General features: G+C 42.9%; 1 protein-coding gene across 1 annotated transcript in view; it reads left to right on the top strand.

Annotated features, from left to right (window-relative positions):
- LOC143781771 (alpha-1-antitrypsin-like) overlaps positions 1-19,052 on the top strand; it is a 49,536-nt gene that overhangs the window by 11,589 nt on the left and 18,895 nt on the right. The window contains exons 2-4 of the mRNA XM_077268588.1: positions 11,502-12,187; positions 12,499-12,763; positions 13,415-13,562. Of these exons, the coding sequence (XP_077124703.1) occupies positions 11,506-12,187; positions 12,499-12,763; positions 13,415-13,562 (1,095 nt within the window). The 5' untranslated portion in view covers positions 11,502-11,505. The remainder of the gene's footprint in view (positions 1-11,501; positions 12,188-12,498; positions 12,764-13,414; positions 13,563-19,052) is intronic.

Here is a 19,052-nt window from a genome sequence, read left to right as displayed (position 1 = left end):
ATTTGTGAAAATTGTGACACCTATAAGAAGATCCGGGATGAACTAACAACATTAGAGGACGAAATCATACAACGGAAAAAACGGAAATTTGAACGAGACCTAGAGGATTATGCCAATAACAAAGTGTATAATTGGAATGATGGCAATGAGTCTTATAGTACTCCAAGATCAATTTTACGTTTTTCCAATCGCCGCAGAAGACCAAATAAACGCTATGTGAGCTTTAGTTCTCGAGATGGCGAATCAGATGACAATGGTCTCAGCACATCTGACATTTCTCTCAATGAGCCCATGGAGTATAATCCAGCCAAACAATCAAAAAACGCAAAAGGCGCGGTGGGAGGAAGCACAGAAAACCATTATGGTGTACAAACCCGCTGCAACAAGAGCATGATGAGATAAGTCAGAATGTCGTAAATTTGTCTTCAAAAATTTTTTCACAGGAACAACTGCAAGTTTTGGCATTTGGTCTTAATTTTGCACCGGATCAAGACTTTAACCTGTTTGCAAGTATTTTGGATGTGAACAAATTCATCAGGAACCTGACTATAAAAAAACTTTTTTTTCAGCTAACCAGGAACAGGACATAGAAACTGAGGACAGGGTTGAAAATGAGTTTCATGCATTAGATTTCCACGAGCAAATGTCATTGTTAATTTTGCAGGATTTGCAGGGTAGTGATAGAAAAAATGAATGTATTAATCAGGCAGATAATTTTGGTACAAAAAATCCCTATTTCTATCCTATAAATTCTCGAGCTGAATGCATGAATAAATTTCAGGAAATAGTAGAACGTGATCTTAAACTCCTACATGAAAATAAACAACCAGCTAAAAAGAATATATCTAAACAACAAAGTAAAGCCATTCAGGAAATTAAAGCCATGAAAGATATAGTCATAAAAACAAGTGATAAAGGGGGTGTAATTGTTATAATGAATTCTATAGATTATAAAAATGAGATTTTCAAACTAATTTCTGACAATAACATTTACAAAAAATTAACTTCTGACCCCACTGTCCTATTTAAACAACAAATAGACATAATGATTGATGAAGGTGTATCCTTAGGGGTTTTAACCGCTAAACAAGCGGATTACATGCATGTCTCACACCCTGTGAGGCCGGTTTCACACGTCAGTGGCTCCGGTACGTGAGGTGACAGTTTCCTCACGTACCGGAGACACTGACACACGTAGACCCATAAGAATCAATGCATCTGTTCAGATGTCATTGATTTTTTGCGGACCGTGTCTCCGTGTGCCAAACACGGAGACATGTCAGTGTTCGTGGGAGCGCACGTATTACACGGACCCAATAGAGTCAATGGGTCCGTGTAAAACACGGACCTCACACGGACATTCTCCGTCTGGGGTCCGTGTGCGTGCAGGAGACAGCGCTACAGTAAGCGCTGTCCCCCCCACATGGTGCTGAAGCCGCGATTCATATGTTCCCTGTAGCAGCGTTTGCTGCAGAGAAAATATAAATAATAGTGTTTAAAATAAAGATCTATGTGTCCGCCGCCCCCCCACCCCCTGTGCGCCCCCCGCTGGTCAGAAAATACTTACCCGGGTCCCCCGTCGGCTGTCGCTCCTTCCTGGTCTGGCCGCGGCTTACTGTATACGGTCACGTGGGGCCGATCATTTACAATCATGAATAGTTGGCTCCGCCCCTATGGGAGGTGGAGCCACATATTCATGACTGTAAATGATCGGGCCCACGTGACCGCATACACTAGAAGCCGCGGCCAGACCAGGAAGGAGCGACAGCCGACGGGGGACCCGGGTAAGTATTTTCTGACCAGCGGGGGGGCGCACAGGGGGTGGGGGGGCGGCGGACACATAGATCTTTATTTTAAACACTATTATTCATATTTTCTCTGCAGCAAACGCTGCTACAGGGAACATATGAATCGCGGCTTCAGCATGATGCAGAGTGGGTACCACACGCTCCGTGTGGTACCCACTCGCCATACGGGCGGCACACGTGTGCCGCACGTATGGCCTCCGTGAGTTCCCAGGCACACAGACACGGATAACTCCGGTACCGATTTATTCCGGTACCGGAATTATCTGGACGTGTGGGACAGCCCTTATGCCCATTTTATATGGGCTTCCCAAAATTCACAAGCAGTCTGAATTTCCCCCAATGAGACCCATAGTCTCTAGTATAGGATCACTAAATGAATTTTTAGGTCAATGGCTGGATTCTCTGCTCCAACCATTAGTTGTAAGAACCCCAGGGCATATTAAGGATACCAAAGAGGTTCTGGGTATTATAACACAAAAACAGTGGAAATCAGACTTCACATGGTTAAGCTGCGATGTAATATCATTATATACATGCATTCCGCACGATGTAGCCATGACAGCACTGCAATTTCATTTAAGGAAATACAGTACCTACTCAGAGGATTTGACCAATTTTATTTTACAGGTCACTTTTTTTCTATTAACGCACAATTTTTTTTCTTTTGATGGGGATTATTATTTGCAGTGCACAGGTGTTTCTATGGGCGCAAAATTTTCACCATCTTTGGCAAATTTAGTGATGGCCCATTGGGAATATTTATATTTTTTTTCATCATCCAATCCATTTTCTTCATTTATTCATCGACGATACGTTGATTATATGGAGGGGCGATGTATCTGCCATACAGGAATTCATAAACTATATTAACAATAATAATTGTAATATAAAATTCACTTTTGTACATGCGGTATCCAAAATTTCTTTTTTGGATCTAGAATTGACAGGTACTCCGAATGAATTAGTGTCCACACGCACATTCATAAAACCAACAGCAGGCAACACGGTTCTCCATGAAAAAAGCAGCCACCCCAGACATACAATCAAAGCCATCCCCGTGGGTGAATTCACCAGACTGAAGCGGAATTGCAATAATAACAAAAACTTAGGCCGGCATCACACATGCGAGTTTTACGGACGTAAGAGCGCAGAAACTACGTCCGTAAAACTCGCATAACATACGGCACAATTATTCTCAATGGGGCTGCTCCTATCAGCCGTATATTACGGTTCAGTATTATACGGCTTTCTACGGCCGTACAAAATCGCAGCATGCTGCGTTTGTCAGCGTGTTGCGCAAAAAAATCGCCAATGAAAGTCTATGGGGGCGAGAAAAATATGGATTCCACACGGACCAGCAGTGTGACTTGCGAGAAATACGCAGCGGTGTTAGTGAAAAGTCGGTAACTCAATTGCCGGCTTTTCATTTCTCCTGCACAAACCCGACAGGATATGAGACATGGTTTACATATAGTAAACCATCTCATATCCCCTTTTTTTTTGCATATTCCACACTACTAATGTTAGTAGTGTGTATGTGCAAAATTTCAGTGCTGTAGCTGCTAAAATGAAGGGTTAAATGGCGGAAAAAATTGGCGTGGGCTCCCGCGCAATTTTCTCCGCCAGAATGGTAAAGCCAGTGACTAAGGGCAGATATTAATAGCCAGGAGAGGGTCAATGGTTATTGGCCCCCCGTGGCTAAAAACATCTGCCCCCAGCCACCCCAGAAAAGGCACATCTGGAAGATGCGCCTATTCTGGCACTTGGCCACTCTCTTCCCACTCCCTGTAGCGGTGGGATATGGGGTAATGAAGGGTTAATGCCACCTTGCTATTGGAAGGTGACATTAAGCCAGATTAATAATGGAGAGGCGTCAATTATGACACCTATCCATTATTAATCCAACTGTATGAAAAGGTTAAAAAACACACACACACATGATTACAAAGTATTTTAATGAAATAAACACAGCGGTTGTTTTAATATTTTATTGCTCTCTCAATCCATTTGCAGGCCCTCGCTTGGCAAAATAATAAACGCACAAGATACATACCTTCTGATGTCCGATCACGTCCCACGAAGTAATCCATCTGAAGGGGTTAACTAATATTACAGGCACGAGCTGCGATAAACCACTCGCTCGTGCCTGTAATCCCCGGGTGCTGAAAGGAAAGCTGGATCTGTACTTACATTGAGTCGCGGTGATGCGCCCCTGCTGGATGTTCTCATGAACTGCAGCCTGGGAACTTTTTCCCACGCTCCAGGTCATATGAGGACATCCACCAGGGGGCGCATCACCGCGACTGAAGGAAATGTAGGTCAATGACCTACATTTCATTCATTCGCCGGGGAATTACAAGCACGAGCACACCGCTGCATTAGCAGGGCTCCTGCTTGTAAATTATTTTAACCCCATCTGATGGATTACCTCGTGGGACGTGACGGTTCAGCTGAGGGTATGTATCTTGAGCGTTTATTATTTTGCCAAGCGAGGGCCTGCAAATGGATTGAGAGAGCAATAAATTATTAAAACAACCGCTGTGTTTATTTCATTAAAATACTTTAAAATCACGTGTGTGTTTTTTTTAACCCTTTCATACAATTGGATTAATAATGGATAGGTGTCATAATTGACGCCTCTCCATTATTAATCTGGCTTAATGTCACCTTACAATAGCAAGGTGGCATTAACCCTTCATTACCCCATATCCCACCGCTACAGGGAGTGGGAAGAGAGTGGCCAAGTGCCAGAATAGGTGCATCTTCCAGATGTGCCTTTTCTGGGGTGGCTGGGGGCAGATGTTTTTAGCCACGGGGGGGCCAATAACCATGGACCCTCTCCTGGCTATTAATATCTGCCCTCAGTCACTGGCTTTACCATTCTGGCGGAGAAAATTGCGCGGGAGCCCACGCCAATTTTTTCCGCCATTTAACCCTTTATTTGAGCAGCTACAGCGCTGAAATTTTGCACATACACACTACTAACATTAGTAGTGTGGAATATGCAAAAAAAAAGGGGATATGAGATAGTTTACTGTATGTAAACCATGTCTCATATCCTGTCGGGTTTGTGCAGGAGAAATGAAAAGCCGGCAATTGAATTACCGGCTTTTCACAGATATCGCGCTGAATGAAATCTAAATACAGAATATATATATATGTGTCTCAATGACATATATATATATATATATATATATATATATATATATATATATATATATATATATATATATATATACTGTATATATGTTTTCCCGAACATTTGAGCACATAAATCCATTAGATGTCGGTTTTGCAAGCCTGCGCGAAAATCTCGCAGTACGGATGCCATACGGATTACATACGGAGGATGCCATGCGCAAAATACGCTGACACACCCTGACTACGGATCAATATTTTGGGAACATTTCTCCGTATTACGGCCGTAGTACGGACGTATAATACGTGGCGTATTGTCTTACGCCAAGTGTGACCCCAGCCTTAGATGAAGATCTATCTCAATCATGAAAAAAATTTACTAAGCGGGGTTACCCTAACTGGATGCTCAATAGAGCGACAAATGTGGTCAATCTGAAAAATCAATCAGATCTCATTTATGCAGAGTCAAACAGCAAGAACAACAATAAAAACAAAAATAAAAATATCAAAAAAATTTCTAATAAACGATATGTTTGTTTACAATTTAGTCCGCAATTTAATGAAATCAAAACTATCATTAATCGAGCTATTCCAATCTTATTTGGAGATCCTATTCTTGCTGTGTTACTAAATAATGGTTGCAATATTATAGCCAGAAGGGCACCCACGTTAGGCAATATATTATCCCCTAATTGTTTTTCCTCTCAACAACTAAATAGCACCTGGTTGAGTTGCATAGGGTGCTATAAATGCAATGTTACCAACTGCACCACGTGTGACCATTTAAATATCACAAAATTTTTTGGTACGAGCGACATGGAAAACAAATATAAAATTCAAACTTTCATTAATTGCAATACACGCTTCATAGTATACAAAATAGATTGTATCTCATGTGAGAAATCATATATTGGCTGCACAATAAGAAAACTAAAAAACAGAATATCAGAACATTTGTACGATATTAACTGCACAACTAAGAACAGTCGTACTATCTCCTCTGTAGCCAGACATTTCATCGAAGCACACTCACGCAATACGGACTCCCTGAGAGTAACAGGTATTGAAAAAATAAAAAAATCTCCACGAGGAGGTGATATGCATAGGGCTTTGCTCACACGGGAAGCCTTTTGGATTTTCAATTTAGGCACAAGATTTCCGTTTGGTCTTAATAAAAAAAGTGAACTCATGTTTCACTATTAACATAGATAATAGCAGGATTTTGGTGTATATAACAACTATTGACATGGATAACAGCAGTACTTTGATGTATATATTCATATATATTTTTATGTTTTTTTTTTTGTTTTTTTTTCTTCTCGTTTATTTCTGTCTGTTTATGGATTCTTTGGATTTTATTGAATTTTTTCGATTGTATACACATAGCAATTTAATAATATTTTATATTTTATATTGCATAGAACCTTCGGGTCAGGTGACGTTTTCTCACCTTTCCATTGGTGTAGTAGTCCTTCTTATATCAGAGGGGCTACCTAATAGATCAGCTGTGACAAAGACCGCAAGGTCAAAACGCGTAGCTCTCTTCACATGTGCTATGGCATTGTCCCAGGAGTGTGTCCTTTTCTATTTTAATATGTTGGATTAAAGTATCAAATTTTATGAAGAAGCTGGAACAATTTTTCTTTGTTGTTGGGATTCTACTACGTCGTGTCAGGACGAAGTTCCGTGCCTCTTGCATCTATCAGTGAGCTGGCTTTTTTTCTCTTTTTTGTTTGAAATTCAGAACAGTAATCCTCTGCAACTCGCTCCCCCTGGCGAATAGTGCATATCTTAGATTCTGCTAGAGCCATTCTGTCAGGCTCATCGTAAATGTTTCCAAGAGAGGAAAAAAAACTCTCCACAGAGTCAAATGCAGCAGAATCAGATGGCAAAGAAAACACCATGCTTGGGGATCCCCGTTTAATAATGACAACACCAGGCCCACACGCTGAGCCTCATTACCCGAGGAGATCGGGCGCATACGGAAATATAGTTTGCAAGCTTCACGAAAAGAAACAAATTTACTGCGTTCCCCAGCAAACTTTTCAGGCAAAGGAAACTTCGCTCCAGCTTGCACATTAGATACTGCTAGTCCCTGTTGCTGCACTGCCCCCCTCAACTCAGTGACCTGTAGGAACAGCGCCCTCAACTGGCAGGTTATGGAAGTCATGGGATCCATGAGAAAAAAAAAAAAAAAGAAACCCCCTTTTTTTTTTCTTTAAAGGCCGATTATAATGTCACGGGAAACCTAGGTGGGCAAGAGCTAATAACCCGGGCCCCTGCAATTTCCCTAAGACTAGGGAAATCCTGACTGACCCTCTTCCTAGAGTTTACACTGATGGTGTGCATGTCTAGGCCTCCACACTCACCCTATCTCCTGTTTCAACCCTAGGCTGAAACCAACCACCCACCACCCAGTGAAGAGATAATACACCAATACCCACAGTTAGCACAAACAAGGATCACTGAAAATATGATCCAAGCCGCAGTCACTCAGGAATACACAATAAGTGCACAGGGCAAAACAAATACAAATATAGGAAGGAGTAAAAAAGACAAAGGGAAATACACCACCAGATACGATACTCCAACTCCTAGCTCACCACTCCAGACCGAGATAACCAAGCACTAGACAGAAGCTATAATCGGCGATGCCCAATGTTCAGAAGAATTATTTAAAGGCAGTGGGCTTGGCCCAGCTTCCAATCCGATCACCAGCTAAATTAACCCCGGACTAGCTAGACAAAATCTAGTCGACGCCACTGAGCGCATAGTGGACAAAAGCGGAATTACCGCTGTCTGTCGAACGCCCTAGAATGAACAGCGTCCGACATGACACCTATCAGCCGATGCCATTGAGACTGGGAGTAAACTTTTAACCTCCGATCATTTGACAGCGTGGAAACTGCAGCTCCTTGACCAGCGCTAATGATTTTACTGCCGATCAGAGGCAGTGTTTGCCATGCTGTCATGCACATGACAGAGTGGCAATCACTGGATTTTCGGGCCCTACATTCAAATAAACGGTATTCGGGTACTGTTTTGATACCTGAACCAAATTATTTTTAGCTGTTTGGCCGAACCCGTACATCCAGGGGTTTGCCCATTTCTAGTAGGAACTACTTGCCTGTTAGTGCTTAGGCACATTTTTTGTTTTTCTCAAGTCCTATATACAGTGCCTACAAGTAGTATTCAACCCCCTGCAGATTTAGCAGGTTTACACATTTGGAATTAACTTGGCATTGTGACATTTGGACTGTAGATCAGCCTGGAAGTGTGAAATGCACTGCAGCAAAAAAGAATGTTATTTCTTTGTTTGTTTGTTTTTTAAATTGTGAAAAGTTTTTTCAGAGGGTCATTTATTATTCAACCCCTCAACCCACCAGAATTCTGTTTGGTTCCCCTAAAGTATTAAGAAGTAGTTCAGGCACAAAGAACAATGAGCTTCACATGTTTGGATTAATTATCTCTTTTTCCAGCCTTTTCTGACTATTTAAGACCCTCCCCAAACTTGTGAACAGCACATGGTCAACATGGGAAAGACAAAGGAGCATTCCAAGGCCATCAGAGACAAGATCGTGGAGGGTCACAAGGCTGGCAAGGGGTACAAAACCCTTTCCAAGGAGTTGGGCCTACCTGTCTCCACTGTTGGGAGCATCATCCAGAAGTGGAAGGCTTATGGAACTACTGTTAGCCTTCCACGGCCTGGACAGAATTTAAAAGTTTCCTCCCGTGCTGAGGCCAGACTTGTCCAAAGAGTCAAGGCTAACCCAAGGACAACAAGGAAGGAGCTCCGGGAAGATCTCATGGCAGTGGGGACATTGGTTTCAGTCAATACCATAAGTAACGTACTCCACCGCAATGGTCTCCGTTCCAGACGAGCCCGTAAGGTACCTTTACTTTCAAAGCGTCATGTCAAGGCTCGTCTACAGTTTGCTCATGATCACTTGGAGGACTCTGAGACTGACTGGTTCAAGGTTCTCTGGTCTGATGAGACCAAGATCGAGATCTTTGGTGCCAACCACAGACGTGACGTTTGGAGACTGGATGGCACTGCATACGACCCCAAGAATACCATCCCTACAGTCAAGCATGGTGGTGGCAGCATCATGCTGTGGGCTGTTTCTCAGCCAAGGGGCCTGGCCATCTGGTCCGCTTCCATGGGAAGATGGATAGCACGGCCTACCTGGAGATTTTGGCCAAGAACCTCCGCTCCTCCATCAAGGATCTTAAGATGGGTCGTCATTTCATCTTCCAACAAGACAACGACCCAAAGCACACAGCCAAGAAAACCAAGGCCTGGTTCAAGAGGCAAAAAATCAAGGTGTTGCAGTGGCCTAGTCAGTCTCCTGACCCTAACCTAACTGAAAACTTGTGGAAGGAGCTCAAGATTAAAGTCCACATGAGACACTCAAAGAACCTAGATAACTTGGAGAAGATCTGCATGGAGGAGTGGGCCAAGATAACTCCAGAGACCTGTGCCGGCCTGATCAGGTCTTATAAAAGACGATTATTAGCTGTAATTGCAAACAAAGGTTATTCTACAAAATATTAAACCTAGGGGTTGAATAATAATTGACCCACACTTTTATGTTTAAAATTTATAAAAATTTAACTGAGCAACAAAACTTTTTGGTTTGTAAGATTTATGCATCTGTTAATTAATCCTGCTCTTGTTTGAAGTTTGAAGGCTCTAACTTATTTGCATCTTATTAAACCTGCTAAATCTGCAGGGGGTTGAATACTACTTGTAGGCATTGTATATCCTTTAATTTTTTGTATAAGGAAATGTGAAAGTGGTTGTCCAGGCTTATCATGGCTGCCGGATACACATGAATTGACTAATATATGCTCTAAGTATTCTCAATTTTTCTAAATTTCTAGAGCAGCAATGTAATTAAAAAGTCAAATATTTCATGTTTCCATGTTATAGTTCTACAGAATGCTACTTTATTTGTTGGTTATATATGGAGATGACTTCTCTAAGTAAGCACCTGTTCACACCAGTTTTCTGTTTCAGTGTGCTGGTCAGTCTTTTGATATTTGTATACATTGGCTCTCTGACTGAGCACTCCACCCCTCAGCCTCAGGTGTTTTTAATTACAGCAGGATCCTACCTTCCCATAGAAATGCAGACTTTAGTCTAAGAGAGGATTCACATTAAATAGGTTCCCAGCAAGGAGAATCTCTTTATCATGGCTGCCGGGTACACATGAATTGGCCAATTTATTTGCTCATTTAAGTCTTTTTTTTTTTATTTCTTCATTTGTTTTTCTTTCGTTCATTATCATGGATGTGATTTGGGTTTACAGCTTTCAAAATATAATCACTAAACTTTTAATCATGTTCCAGCCCCATCCCCCTCTAGTAATGTTATGCACATCAGAATTTTTTTTACCAAATTTGTTACATTTTAGTAGAACATACAACTTTTTGAGCTTAAGGCCATGTTCACACTTAGCGGTTTTTACCGCGGATCCGCAGCGTTTTTGCAGCTGCGGGTCCGCAGCAGTTTCCATTGCGTTTACATTAACATGTAAACCCTATGGAAACCGCAAACCGCAGTGCACATGCTGCAGGAAAAACCGCGCAGAAACACAGTGGTTTACAACCCGCAGCATGTCACTACTTTGTGCAGAATCGCTGCGATTCTGCACCCATAGGAATGCATTGATCCGCTAACTTCCCGCATGGGGCTGTGCCCACGTTGCGGGAAGTAAGCAGATAATGTGCGGTTGCTACCCGGGGTGGAGGAGAGGAGACTCTCCTCCAGGCCCTGGGAAGCATATTTGGGTGTAAAAAAAGAATTAAAATAAAAAATCATGTTATACTCACATCTCAGCGCTGCACGCGGCCGTCCGGTCAGGGTTGATATGCGAACAGGACCTGCGGTGACGTTGCGGTCACATGACCGTGACGTCGCGGTCACATGACCGTGACATCACGAAGGGTCCTTCTTGCACATCATCTTTGGAACTGGACCGCTGCGTGCAGCGCCAAGGAGATCGGGACGTCAGAGGGTGAGTATAAACCATTTTTTTTTTAAATTTTAACATTATACTATTGATGCTGCATATTGCTGCATTTGCAGCATCAATAGTATAGGCGGAAACCCGCAGCGGAAACCGCAGAACAAACCGTGATAAATCTGCAGGGATAACCGCAGCAGGTTTGCCCTGCAGATTCATCAAATCCGCTGTGGGAGAACCCGCAGAGCACACCGCAAAGTGTGCACATAGCCTAAAAGTTGGAAAAAAGTTTACAGTTAAATATGTAGAACTTTTTTATTGTTCAAAAGATTCATAAACCACATACCCCGTTTTGAAAAATGTGATTAAAAAATGTCAAGAAATACCAGTAGACAAACAGAAATAAAAAAGTGCAAATGATGAATCGGGCTCAAAGTGTTCCAACAGTCAAGACAAAAATACCTAGATGATACAATAAAAGACCCCATTGCTAAGTGATTAATGCCAGGTGATAATGGACGGTATATAGATGACATTTTTTTATATTCAGTATAATCTGACTAATAGTGAAATGTTCTTTTTTCAGAAACATGAAGTTCTTGCTGGTTTTGGGAGTGGCTCTCCTTTTTACACTGGCTTTTGCTGATCATCATGAGGGCGATCATAAACATAACAATGACCACCATGATCACAAAGATGGCCATATCAAGAACGGGGAAAACCAAGGCAGGGAGCACCATCAACACTATAACAAATCTATCCTTAGCCACAAGGTAGCTCAATACAATTCAAAATTTTCCTTTGACCTGTATCGGCAGGTGGCTCTAGATCATCCTTCTGAGAACATTGTCTGCTCCCCAGTCAGTGTTTCTATTGCATTTGCTGTTCTGTCTCTTGGTGCTAAGGCTCAGACCCACTCACAGATCATTGAAGGACTCAATTTCAATATTTCGGAGACCTCAGAACAAGAAATCCATGAAGGTTTCCACCATCTTCTGTATCTCCTTAATAATGCACACAGTGAGCTGCAGCTCAGTGGTGGGAACGCGCTCTTCATCTCCAAGGAACACAAGATTCTCCAGACATTCTTAGATGAGGCCAAGAAATTCTACTACTCTGAGGCGTTCTCTACTGACTTCAAAAATGAAGGAGACGCAAAAAATCAGATCAACAGTTACGTGGAGAAGAACACCCATGGCAAGATCGCCGAGCTGCTGGACAGTGTAGACCAGGACACCGTTATGGTCCTCATCAACTACATTTATTTCAGAGGTAATTATAATTTAACACATTGGCCACCACACATGGTCATATTAATGCTGCTTTCACCCTCCATCCACACTCAGTAGGACCCATGTTGGAGACTTCCTCTAAGAGGGAAATGTTGGAACAAGAATCTTTTCTGCACTAGTAAACCATTCTGCAATATCACTGGGTCCTTACACTAACATTTGGGTAAAGTTTTATTAAATGCCAGTCAGACATTTCTTTGATTTTAGGTAATACCTGCCACATAATATCACAACCACCATCATCCCATACAATAATACTGCATAATCAGTTATCTTTTTATTTCTTCATAGGGAAATGGAAACAACCATTTGAGGAAGACTGGACAGAAGAGGGAGATTTTCATGTTAGTGAAAATACAACTGTGAAGGTGCCGTTTATGACCAGAATAGGAGCTTACGATGTGGCTTTTACTGATGAGGCCACAGTGGTCTCCATACCTTATGAAGGAGATGCCAATGCCTTATTCATCTTGCCGAAGATGGGAAAGTTACCTGAAACAGAACAGAAGTTTAATAAAGAAACAATTCTAAAGTGGAAGAAATCGATGAACAGGCGGTAGGGAAAAAAGTATCCACCTGTCTTTTATCTCATATGTATCTACAGTGTTTACCTATTTCTCTGTCACATACTTAGTTTTGCCCATTTTAAGATAGCATTAGTATGTAATAAAGATGTTTTTCTTGATCTAATTAAAAAGGGAGTTGTTGCCGTACTCAGCCATTAGGGAGGTTATGACGGACAGTCAATAGTCATCCGGTCACCCACTATAAATATGTACACTGCCTCTTCCTTACTCTCCCTTTTCTCTTTATTCTTTGAGATTCTATCTCTCTTGTATATTCATCTCTTATAATAAAAACCTTATGTATACTTTTTATCAATCTTAGAGTAATTTGGGGTAACTGCTATAGTGAGGTAGTGATCCCCATATGTCAGAATCAAGAAATGAAATCCCTATCATTCCATTTCCATTTCTTCATGGCAAGATGCAGCCTGAAACGACAGGACGATACATTATATATACCGTATGACAATTTACAGATTGTCCTCCCCTCTCATATAAGAACTCTATTGTGGATACATTATATACAGTATATAACTGTAGGGAGGTGGGTTGCTTTATTACAGATCTGTCCAGGTTTGGATGTTTATGAAGCATCTGCACATTATCTTATCTATGATTCTGTTCCTCTTTACTGTTCATAGAGTGGTAGACTTATTCCTCCCGAGATTCAAGATCTCTGGCACTATCAACCTCAAGGAAACATTAAGGAAGATGGGAGTAATAGATGTCTTCTCCAACAATGCTGATCTGTCTGGTATCACCGGAGACGCCAATGTAAAGATTTCTAAGGTGAGATTGATCGAACTAACTATTATTTACTATCGATCTATCTATCTATCTATCTATCTATCTATCTATCTATCTATCTATCTATCTATCTATCTATCTATCTATCTATCTATCTAAAATATATATATATATATATATATATATATATATATATACATATTATCTATCTATCTATCTATCTACTGTATCTATCTGTCTATCTATCATCTATCTATCTATCTATCATCTATCTATTATCTATACAGTGGGGCAAAAAAGTATTTAGTCAGTCAGCAATAGTGCAAGTTCCACCACTTAAAAAGATGAGAGGCGTCTGTAATTTACATCATAGGTAGACCTCAACTATGGGAGACAAACTGAGAAAAAAAAATCCAATCCTGTCTTTTTATCATTTTATTTGCATATTATGGTGGAAAATAAGTATTTGGTCAGAAACAAAATTTCATCTCAATACTTTGTAATATATCCTTTGTTGGCAATGACAGAGGTCAAACGTTTTCTGTAAGTCTTCACAAGGTTGCCACACACTGTTGTTGGTATGTTGGCCCATTCCTCCATGCAGATCTCCTCTAGAGCAGTGATGTTTTTGGCTTTTCGCTTGGCAACACGGACTTTCAACTCCCTCCAAAGGTTTTCTATAGGGTTGAGATCTGGAGACTGGCTAGGCCACTCCAGGACCTTGAAATGCTTCTTACGAAGCCACTCCTTCGTTGCCCTGGCGGTGTGCTTTGGATCATTGTCATGTTGAAAGACCCAGCCACGTTTCATCTTCAATGCCCTTGCTGATGGAAGGAGGTTTGCACTCAAAATCTCACGATACATGGCCCCATTCATTCTTTCATGTACCCGGATCAGTCGTCCTGGCCCCTTTGCAGAGAAACAGCCCCAAAGCATGATGTTTCCACCACCATGCTTTACAGTAGGTATGGTGTTTGATGGATGCAACTCAGTATTCTTTTTCCTCCAAACACAACAAGCTGTGTTTCTACCAAACAGTTCCAGTTTGGTTTCATCAGACCATAGGACATTCTCCCAAAACTCCTCTGGATCATCCAAATGCTCTCTAGCAAACTTCAGACGGGCCCGGACATGTACTGGCTTAAGCAGTGGGACACGTCTGGCACTGCAGGATCTGAGTCCATGGTGGCGTAGTGTGTTACTTATGGTAGGCCTTGTTACATTGGTCCCAGCTCTCTGCAGTTCATTCACTAGGTCCCCCCGCGTGGTTCTGGGATTTTTGCTCACCGTTCTTGTGATCATTCTGACCCCACAGGGTGGGATTTTGCGTGGAGCCCCAGATCGAGGGAGATTATCAGTGGTCTTGTATGTCTTCCATTTTCTAATTATTGCTCCCACTGTTGATTTCTTCACTCCAAGCTGGTTGGCTATTGCAGATTCAGTCTTCCCAGCCTGGTGCAGGGCTACAATTTTGTTTCTGGTGTCCTTTGACAGCTCTTTGGTCTTCACCATAGTGGAGTTTGGAGTCAGACTGTTTGAGGGTGTGCACAGGTGTCTTTTTATACTGATAACAAGTTTAAACAGGTGCCATTACTACAGGTAATGAGTGGAGGAAAGAGGAGACTCTTAAAGAAGAAGTTACAGGTCTGTGAGAGCCAGAAATCTTGATTGTTTGTTTCTGACCAAATACTTATTTTCCACCATAATATGCAAATAAAATGATAAAAAAACAGACAATGTGATTTTCTGGATTTTATTTTCTCAGTTTGTCTCCCATAGTTGAGGTCTACCTATGATGTAAATTACAGACGCCTCTCATCTTTTTAAGTGGTGGAACTTGCACTATTGCTGACTGACTAAATACTTTTTTGCCCCACTGTATATCTGTAAGGGTGAGTGTCCACGGTCAGTAAACGCTGCGTGTTTGACGCTGCGCAGAGCTGCAGCATCAAACACGCAGCGTCCAGATGTTCCAGCATAGTGGAGGGGATTTTATGAAATCCCGTCTCCACTATGCGTGGAAACACGCATCCGTCTTCCCTGCGACTCCGGACATGCTGCGCGTCTTTTCAGATCGCAGCATGTCCGTACACCTTGCGGGGATTCAGCGTCCCCGCAAGGCATATCACAGGGCCCTATGGGAGAGAGCGATGATCCCGGTTATGAACAGTTAACACATCCGGCATCATCGCGTCCCAGAAAGGGGGCGGGGCTTAGCGCAGAGCGGCTTCGCCGCTCCGGCGATACCGCCGGCCATCCTGACCGTGGACACGCACCCTTATAGTCCGAGGGAGGCATATATAGTAGAACAGGGACCCATCAGAGGAAAGTCACCTTGCCGTTGTTGATAGGCATACATGAATTGGGAAATTTATGCGCTAAGAACCTTCACTTTCATTCATTTCCATAAGTATATAAAAAAACATATATTTTTGTAAAATCTAGATTGAATGCTTTTCATGTTTTTCTGTGTTTTCAAGTGGCCTAAACTCATGCATAGCGCTGCTGTGCATTCTTCTATTTTTCTATTTATTATTAGTGTTGCGCGATACCTTGCGTTATTCGAAAATATCAGTATCGGATAGGATCGGCCGATATCAACAAAATATCGGATATCGCCGATACCGATACCCGATGCCAATTCAAGTCAATGGGACAAAAATATTGGAATTAAAATAAACCCTTTCTTTCCTTGTAGGTTAATTCTACATGAAGGAAAACAACTAAGAATAATGTAGGATGTATTGGGAGAGGTGGAGGAGACATTAAAGGCATAGAGGTTTAGCCCAATCAAATGGAATAGCAGGAATTAATTTTTTTTAAAACGTTAGGAGTTACAAAGATATTGACTATGTTAATCTTTTGTATATTTTGTCAGATATTTATGTTTCACTACTTCCATGCTTTTCACCTTCTTTTTTACTTCTCCCACACTTTCTTCTTCATCATCCTCAGCAGCAGCATATTTTTCATCAACTTCTCCTTCACCTTATTCATCTTCTTATTCTTCACCTTCTTCCTATTATTCTTTTTTTTTACATTCTTCATATTCTTTTTATTCAACCATTATTCTTCTTCATATTCTACTTCTTCATCTTCTTCATATTCTTCTTCTTCATCATATTCTTATTTGTGACAGGCATTCCTGTAGTTGATATCTATAAAAGTTTGAAGATTACACTTTCCGTTCTGCCTGTCCCAAAAGATTTACAACAGGATTTGTCCGCGGTCAGTTTGGCCTGCAGCAGCAGGTTTTTTCCAGGGGCACCACGAGGAGGAACGGACTCAGCCCCATACACTGCTTAGTCTTCTTCTGCTTATAATTTAGATAATATCCTTTGCTCTGATTTTTAGTCTTATGCTTAATGTTCTGCTTTTTGTTCTGCAGCTTCTTGTTTTTCTGCTTCTTGGTCTTCAGGGTCGTCGTCTCCAGGGTCGTCGTCTCCGACGTCGTCTTCTTCGGGGTGGTCTTCAGGGTCGTCGTCTCTGGGGTCGTTGTCTCCGGGGTCGTCGTCTTCTTCGGCGTGGTCTTCAGAGTCGTCGTCTTTAGGGTCATCATCAGGGAGATCCAGAGTGATTAGCAAAAACCATTTCCAAAAGCTTGAACTTGGAAATGTAGCAGAAGGTACAAGAAGGCTGAGGAACTGCCGAGAACCAGCTGACGGTACTGGAACCCGGATGGCTACCCGAAGGTACAAGAGCCAATGGAACAACTGAGGACCAGCTGACGGTACTGGAACCCAGTTACTAAGCAGGAGGTACCCGTGCCAGAAAGCACTACCAAGGACCACCAGACGCTGGTGGAACTTGGATACCCAGAAGGAGGTACCAAAGCCAAAGGGTCTACCTGGAACCAGCTGATGGTACTGGAACCAGGATGGGGAGCAGAAGGTACAAGAGCAAAAGACACTGCCGACAACCAGCTGACAGTACTGGAACCCAGATGAATAGCAGAAGGTTCAAGAGCCAATGGAACCTGGTTACTAAGCATGAGGTACCCATGCCAGAAAGCACTACCAAGGACCACCAGACATTGGTGGAACTCGGATACCCAGAAAGAGGGACCTTAGCCAAAGGCTCTGCCTGGAACCAGCTAACAGTACTGGAACCAGGATGGGGAGCAGAAGGTACAAGAGCAAAAGACATTGCCGAGAACCAGCTGACAGTACTGGAACCCGGATGGGTAGCCGAAGGTACAAGAGCCAATGGAACTACCGAGGACCAGCTGATGGTACTGGAACCTGGTTACTAAGCAGGAGGTACCCGTGCCAGAAAGCATTACCAAGGACCACCAGATGTTGGTGGAACTCGGATACCCAGAAGAGTACAGAGTGTTGTAACTAAAAGAGCCACCTTGTGCAGCCGTGGCATGCGCTTAGGGATCAGCTGACGCTGCACAGTCTGAAGAAGGCGGAAGGAGATGAGTGAGAGGTGAAGATATGCACAGCGCATGCCCATGAATCCCAGCCCCGCAGTGTGAATAAATCAGAAGACACTGTGGGGCGGGATCTCGGGCAGCACGGCCACACAGGAGCAGTCAGCCTGACATCAAATGATGTCAGAAGATGGGCAGCATTAACTGTGCATGGCCAAGGGTTAACATAACAGTGCAGGCTCTGGGACAGATTCAAACAACACTCAAGAGGAGGCATTGCACTGCGCCAAGGGTGTTATGAAAGACGGCTATGCTACATCTGATTAGGAAGGAAAGTCCAGCTTCCTTGTGCAGCCTTAGTGCTGCACAAGGTGGCTCTTGTAGTTACAAACGCCTGGGGGGGACAGGTTCCCTTTAATTTCTGTAGCAGTGTGAGTGTGGAGGTAGCAGGAGCAATTGCCGGATACACAGCTGGGGATCAGCTGACGTTACTGAACCCCAATAACACGGCAGCAAGTGTTCACTGTGCAGACAGCACTTCTGAGCAGCAACTAGTGGTGTTGGAGCCCAGGGATTACAGGAGAAACAGAGTGTAGGCCAAGGCCTAATTGAAGCAAGTTTTAAATCTGTAGTAGTGTGAGTGTGGAGGTAGCAGGAGCAACACAGCAACACAGGAGCTAGTGTTTTTCTCTGTGCAGACGGCACTTCCAGGCAGCAACTGGCGGTGTTGGAGCCCCTGGTCAATCAGGGTGTAGGCCGAGGCCTAATTGGAGCAAGTTTAATATCTGATGTGAATGTGGAGGGAGCAGGAGCAATTTCCGGACACACAGCAGGGGAGCAGCTGATGTTACTGAACCCCACTAACACAGGAGCTAGTTTTTTCTCTGTGCAAACGGCACTTCTGGGCTGCACCTGGCGGTGTTGGAGCCCAGGGAGTGCAGGAGAAGCAGAGTGGAGGCATTGCCGCACACACAGCAGGGGAGCAGCTGGCGTTACTGAATCCCAATAACAGAGGAGCAACTGTTGACTGTGCAGACAGCACTTCCGGGCAGCATCTGGCGGTGTTGGAGCCCAGGGAATGCAGGAGAAGCAGGCCTGGATCTCGCAGGAATTTGCCACTTCTCTTCCAGATTAAATAATTGGTTGGCAAGAGTATC

The sequence above is a fragment of the Ranitomeya variabilis genome, chromosome 1, assembly GCF_051348905.1.
Source record: "Ranitomeya variabilis isolate aRanVar5 chromosome 1, aRanVar5.hap1, whole genome shotgun sequence".
In the NCBI taxonomy this organism is placed as follows: domain Eukaryota; kingdom Metazoa; phylum Chordata; class Amphibia; order Anura; family Dendrobatidae; genus Ranitomeya; species Ranitomeya variabilis.
This window is presented reverse-complemented; position numbering and strand designations above follow the sequence as displayed.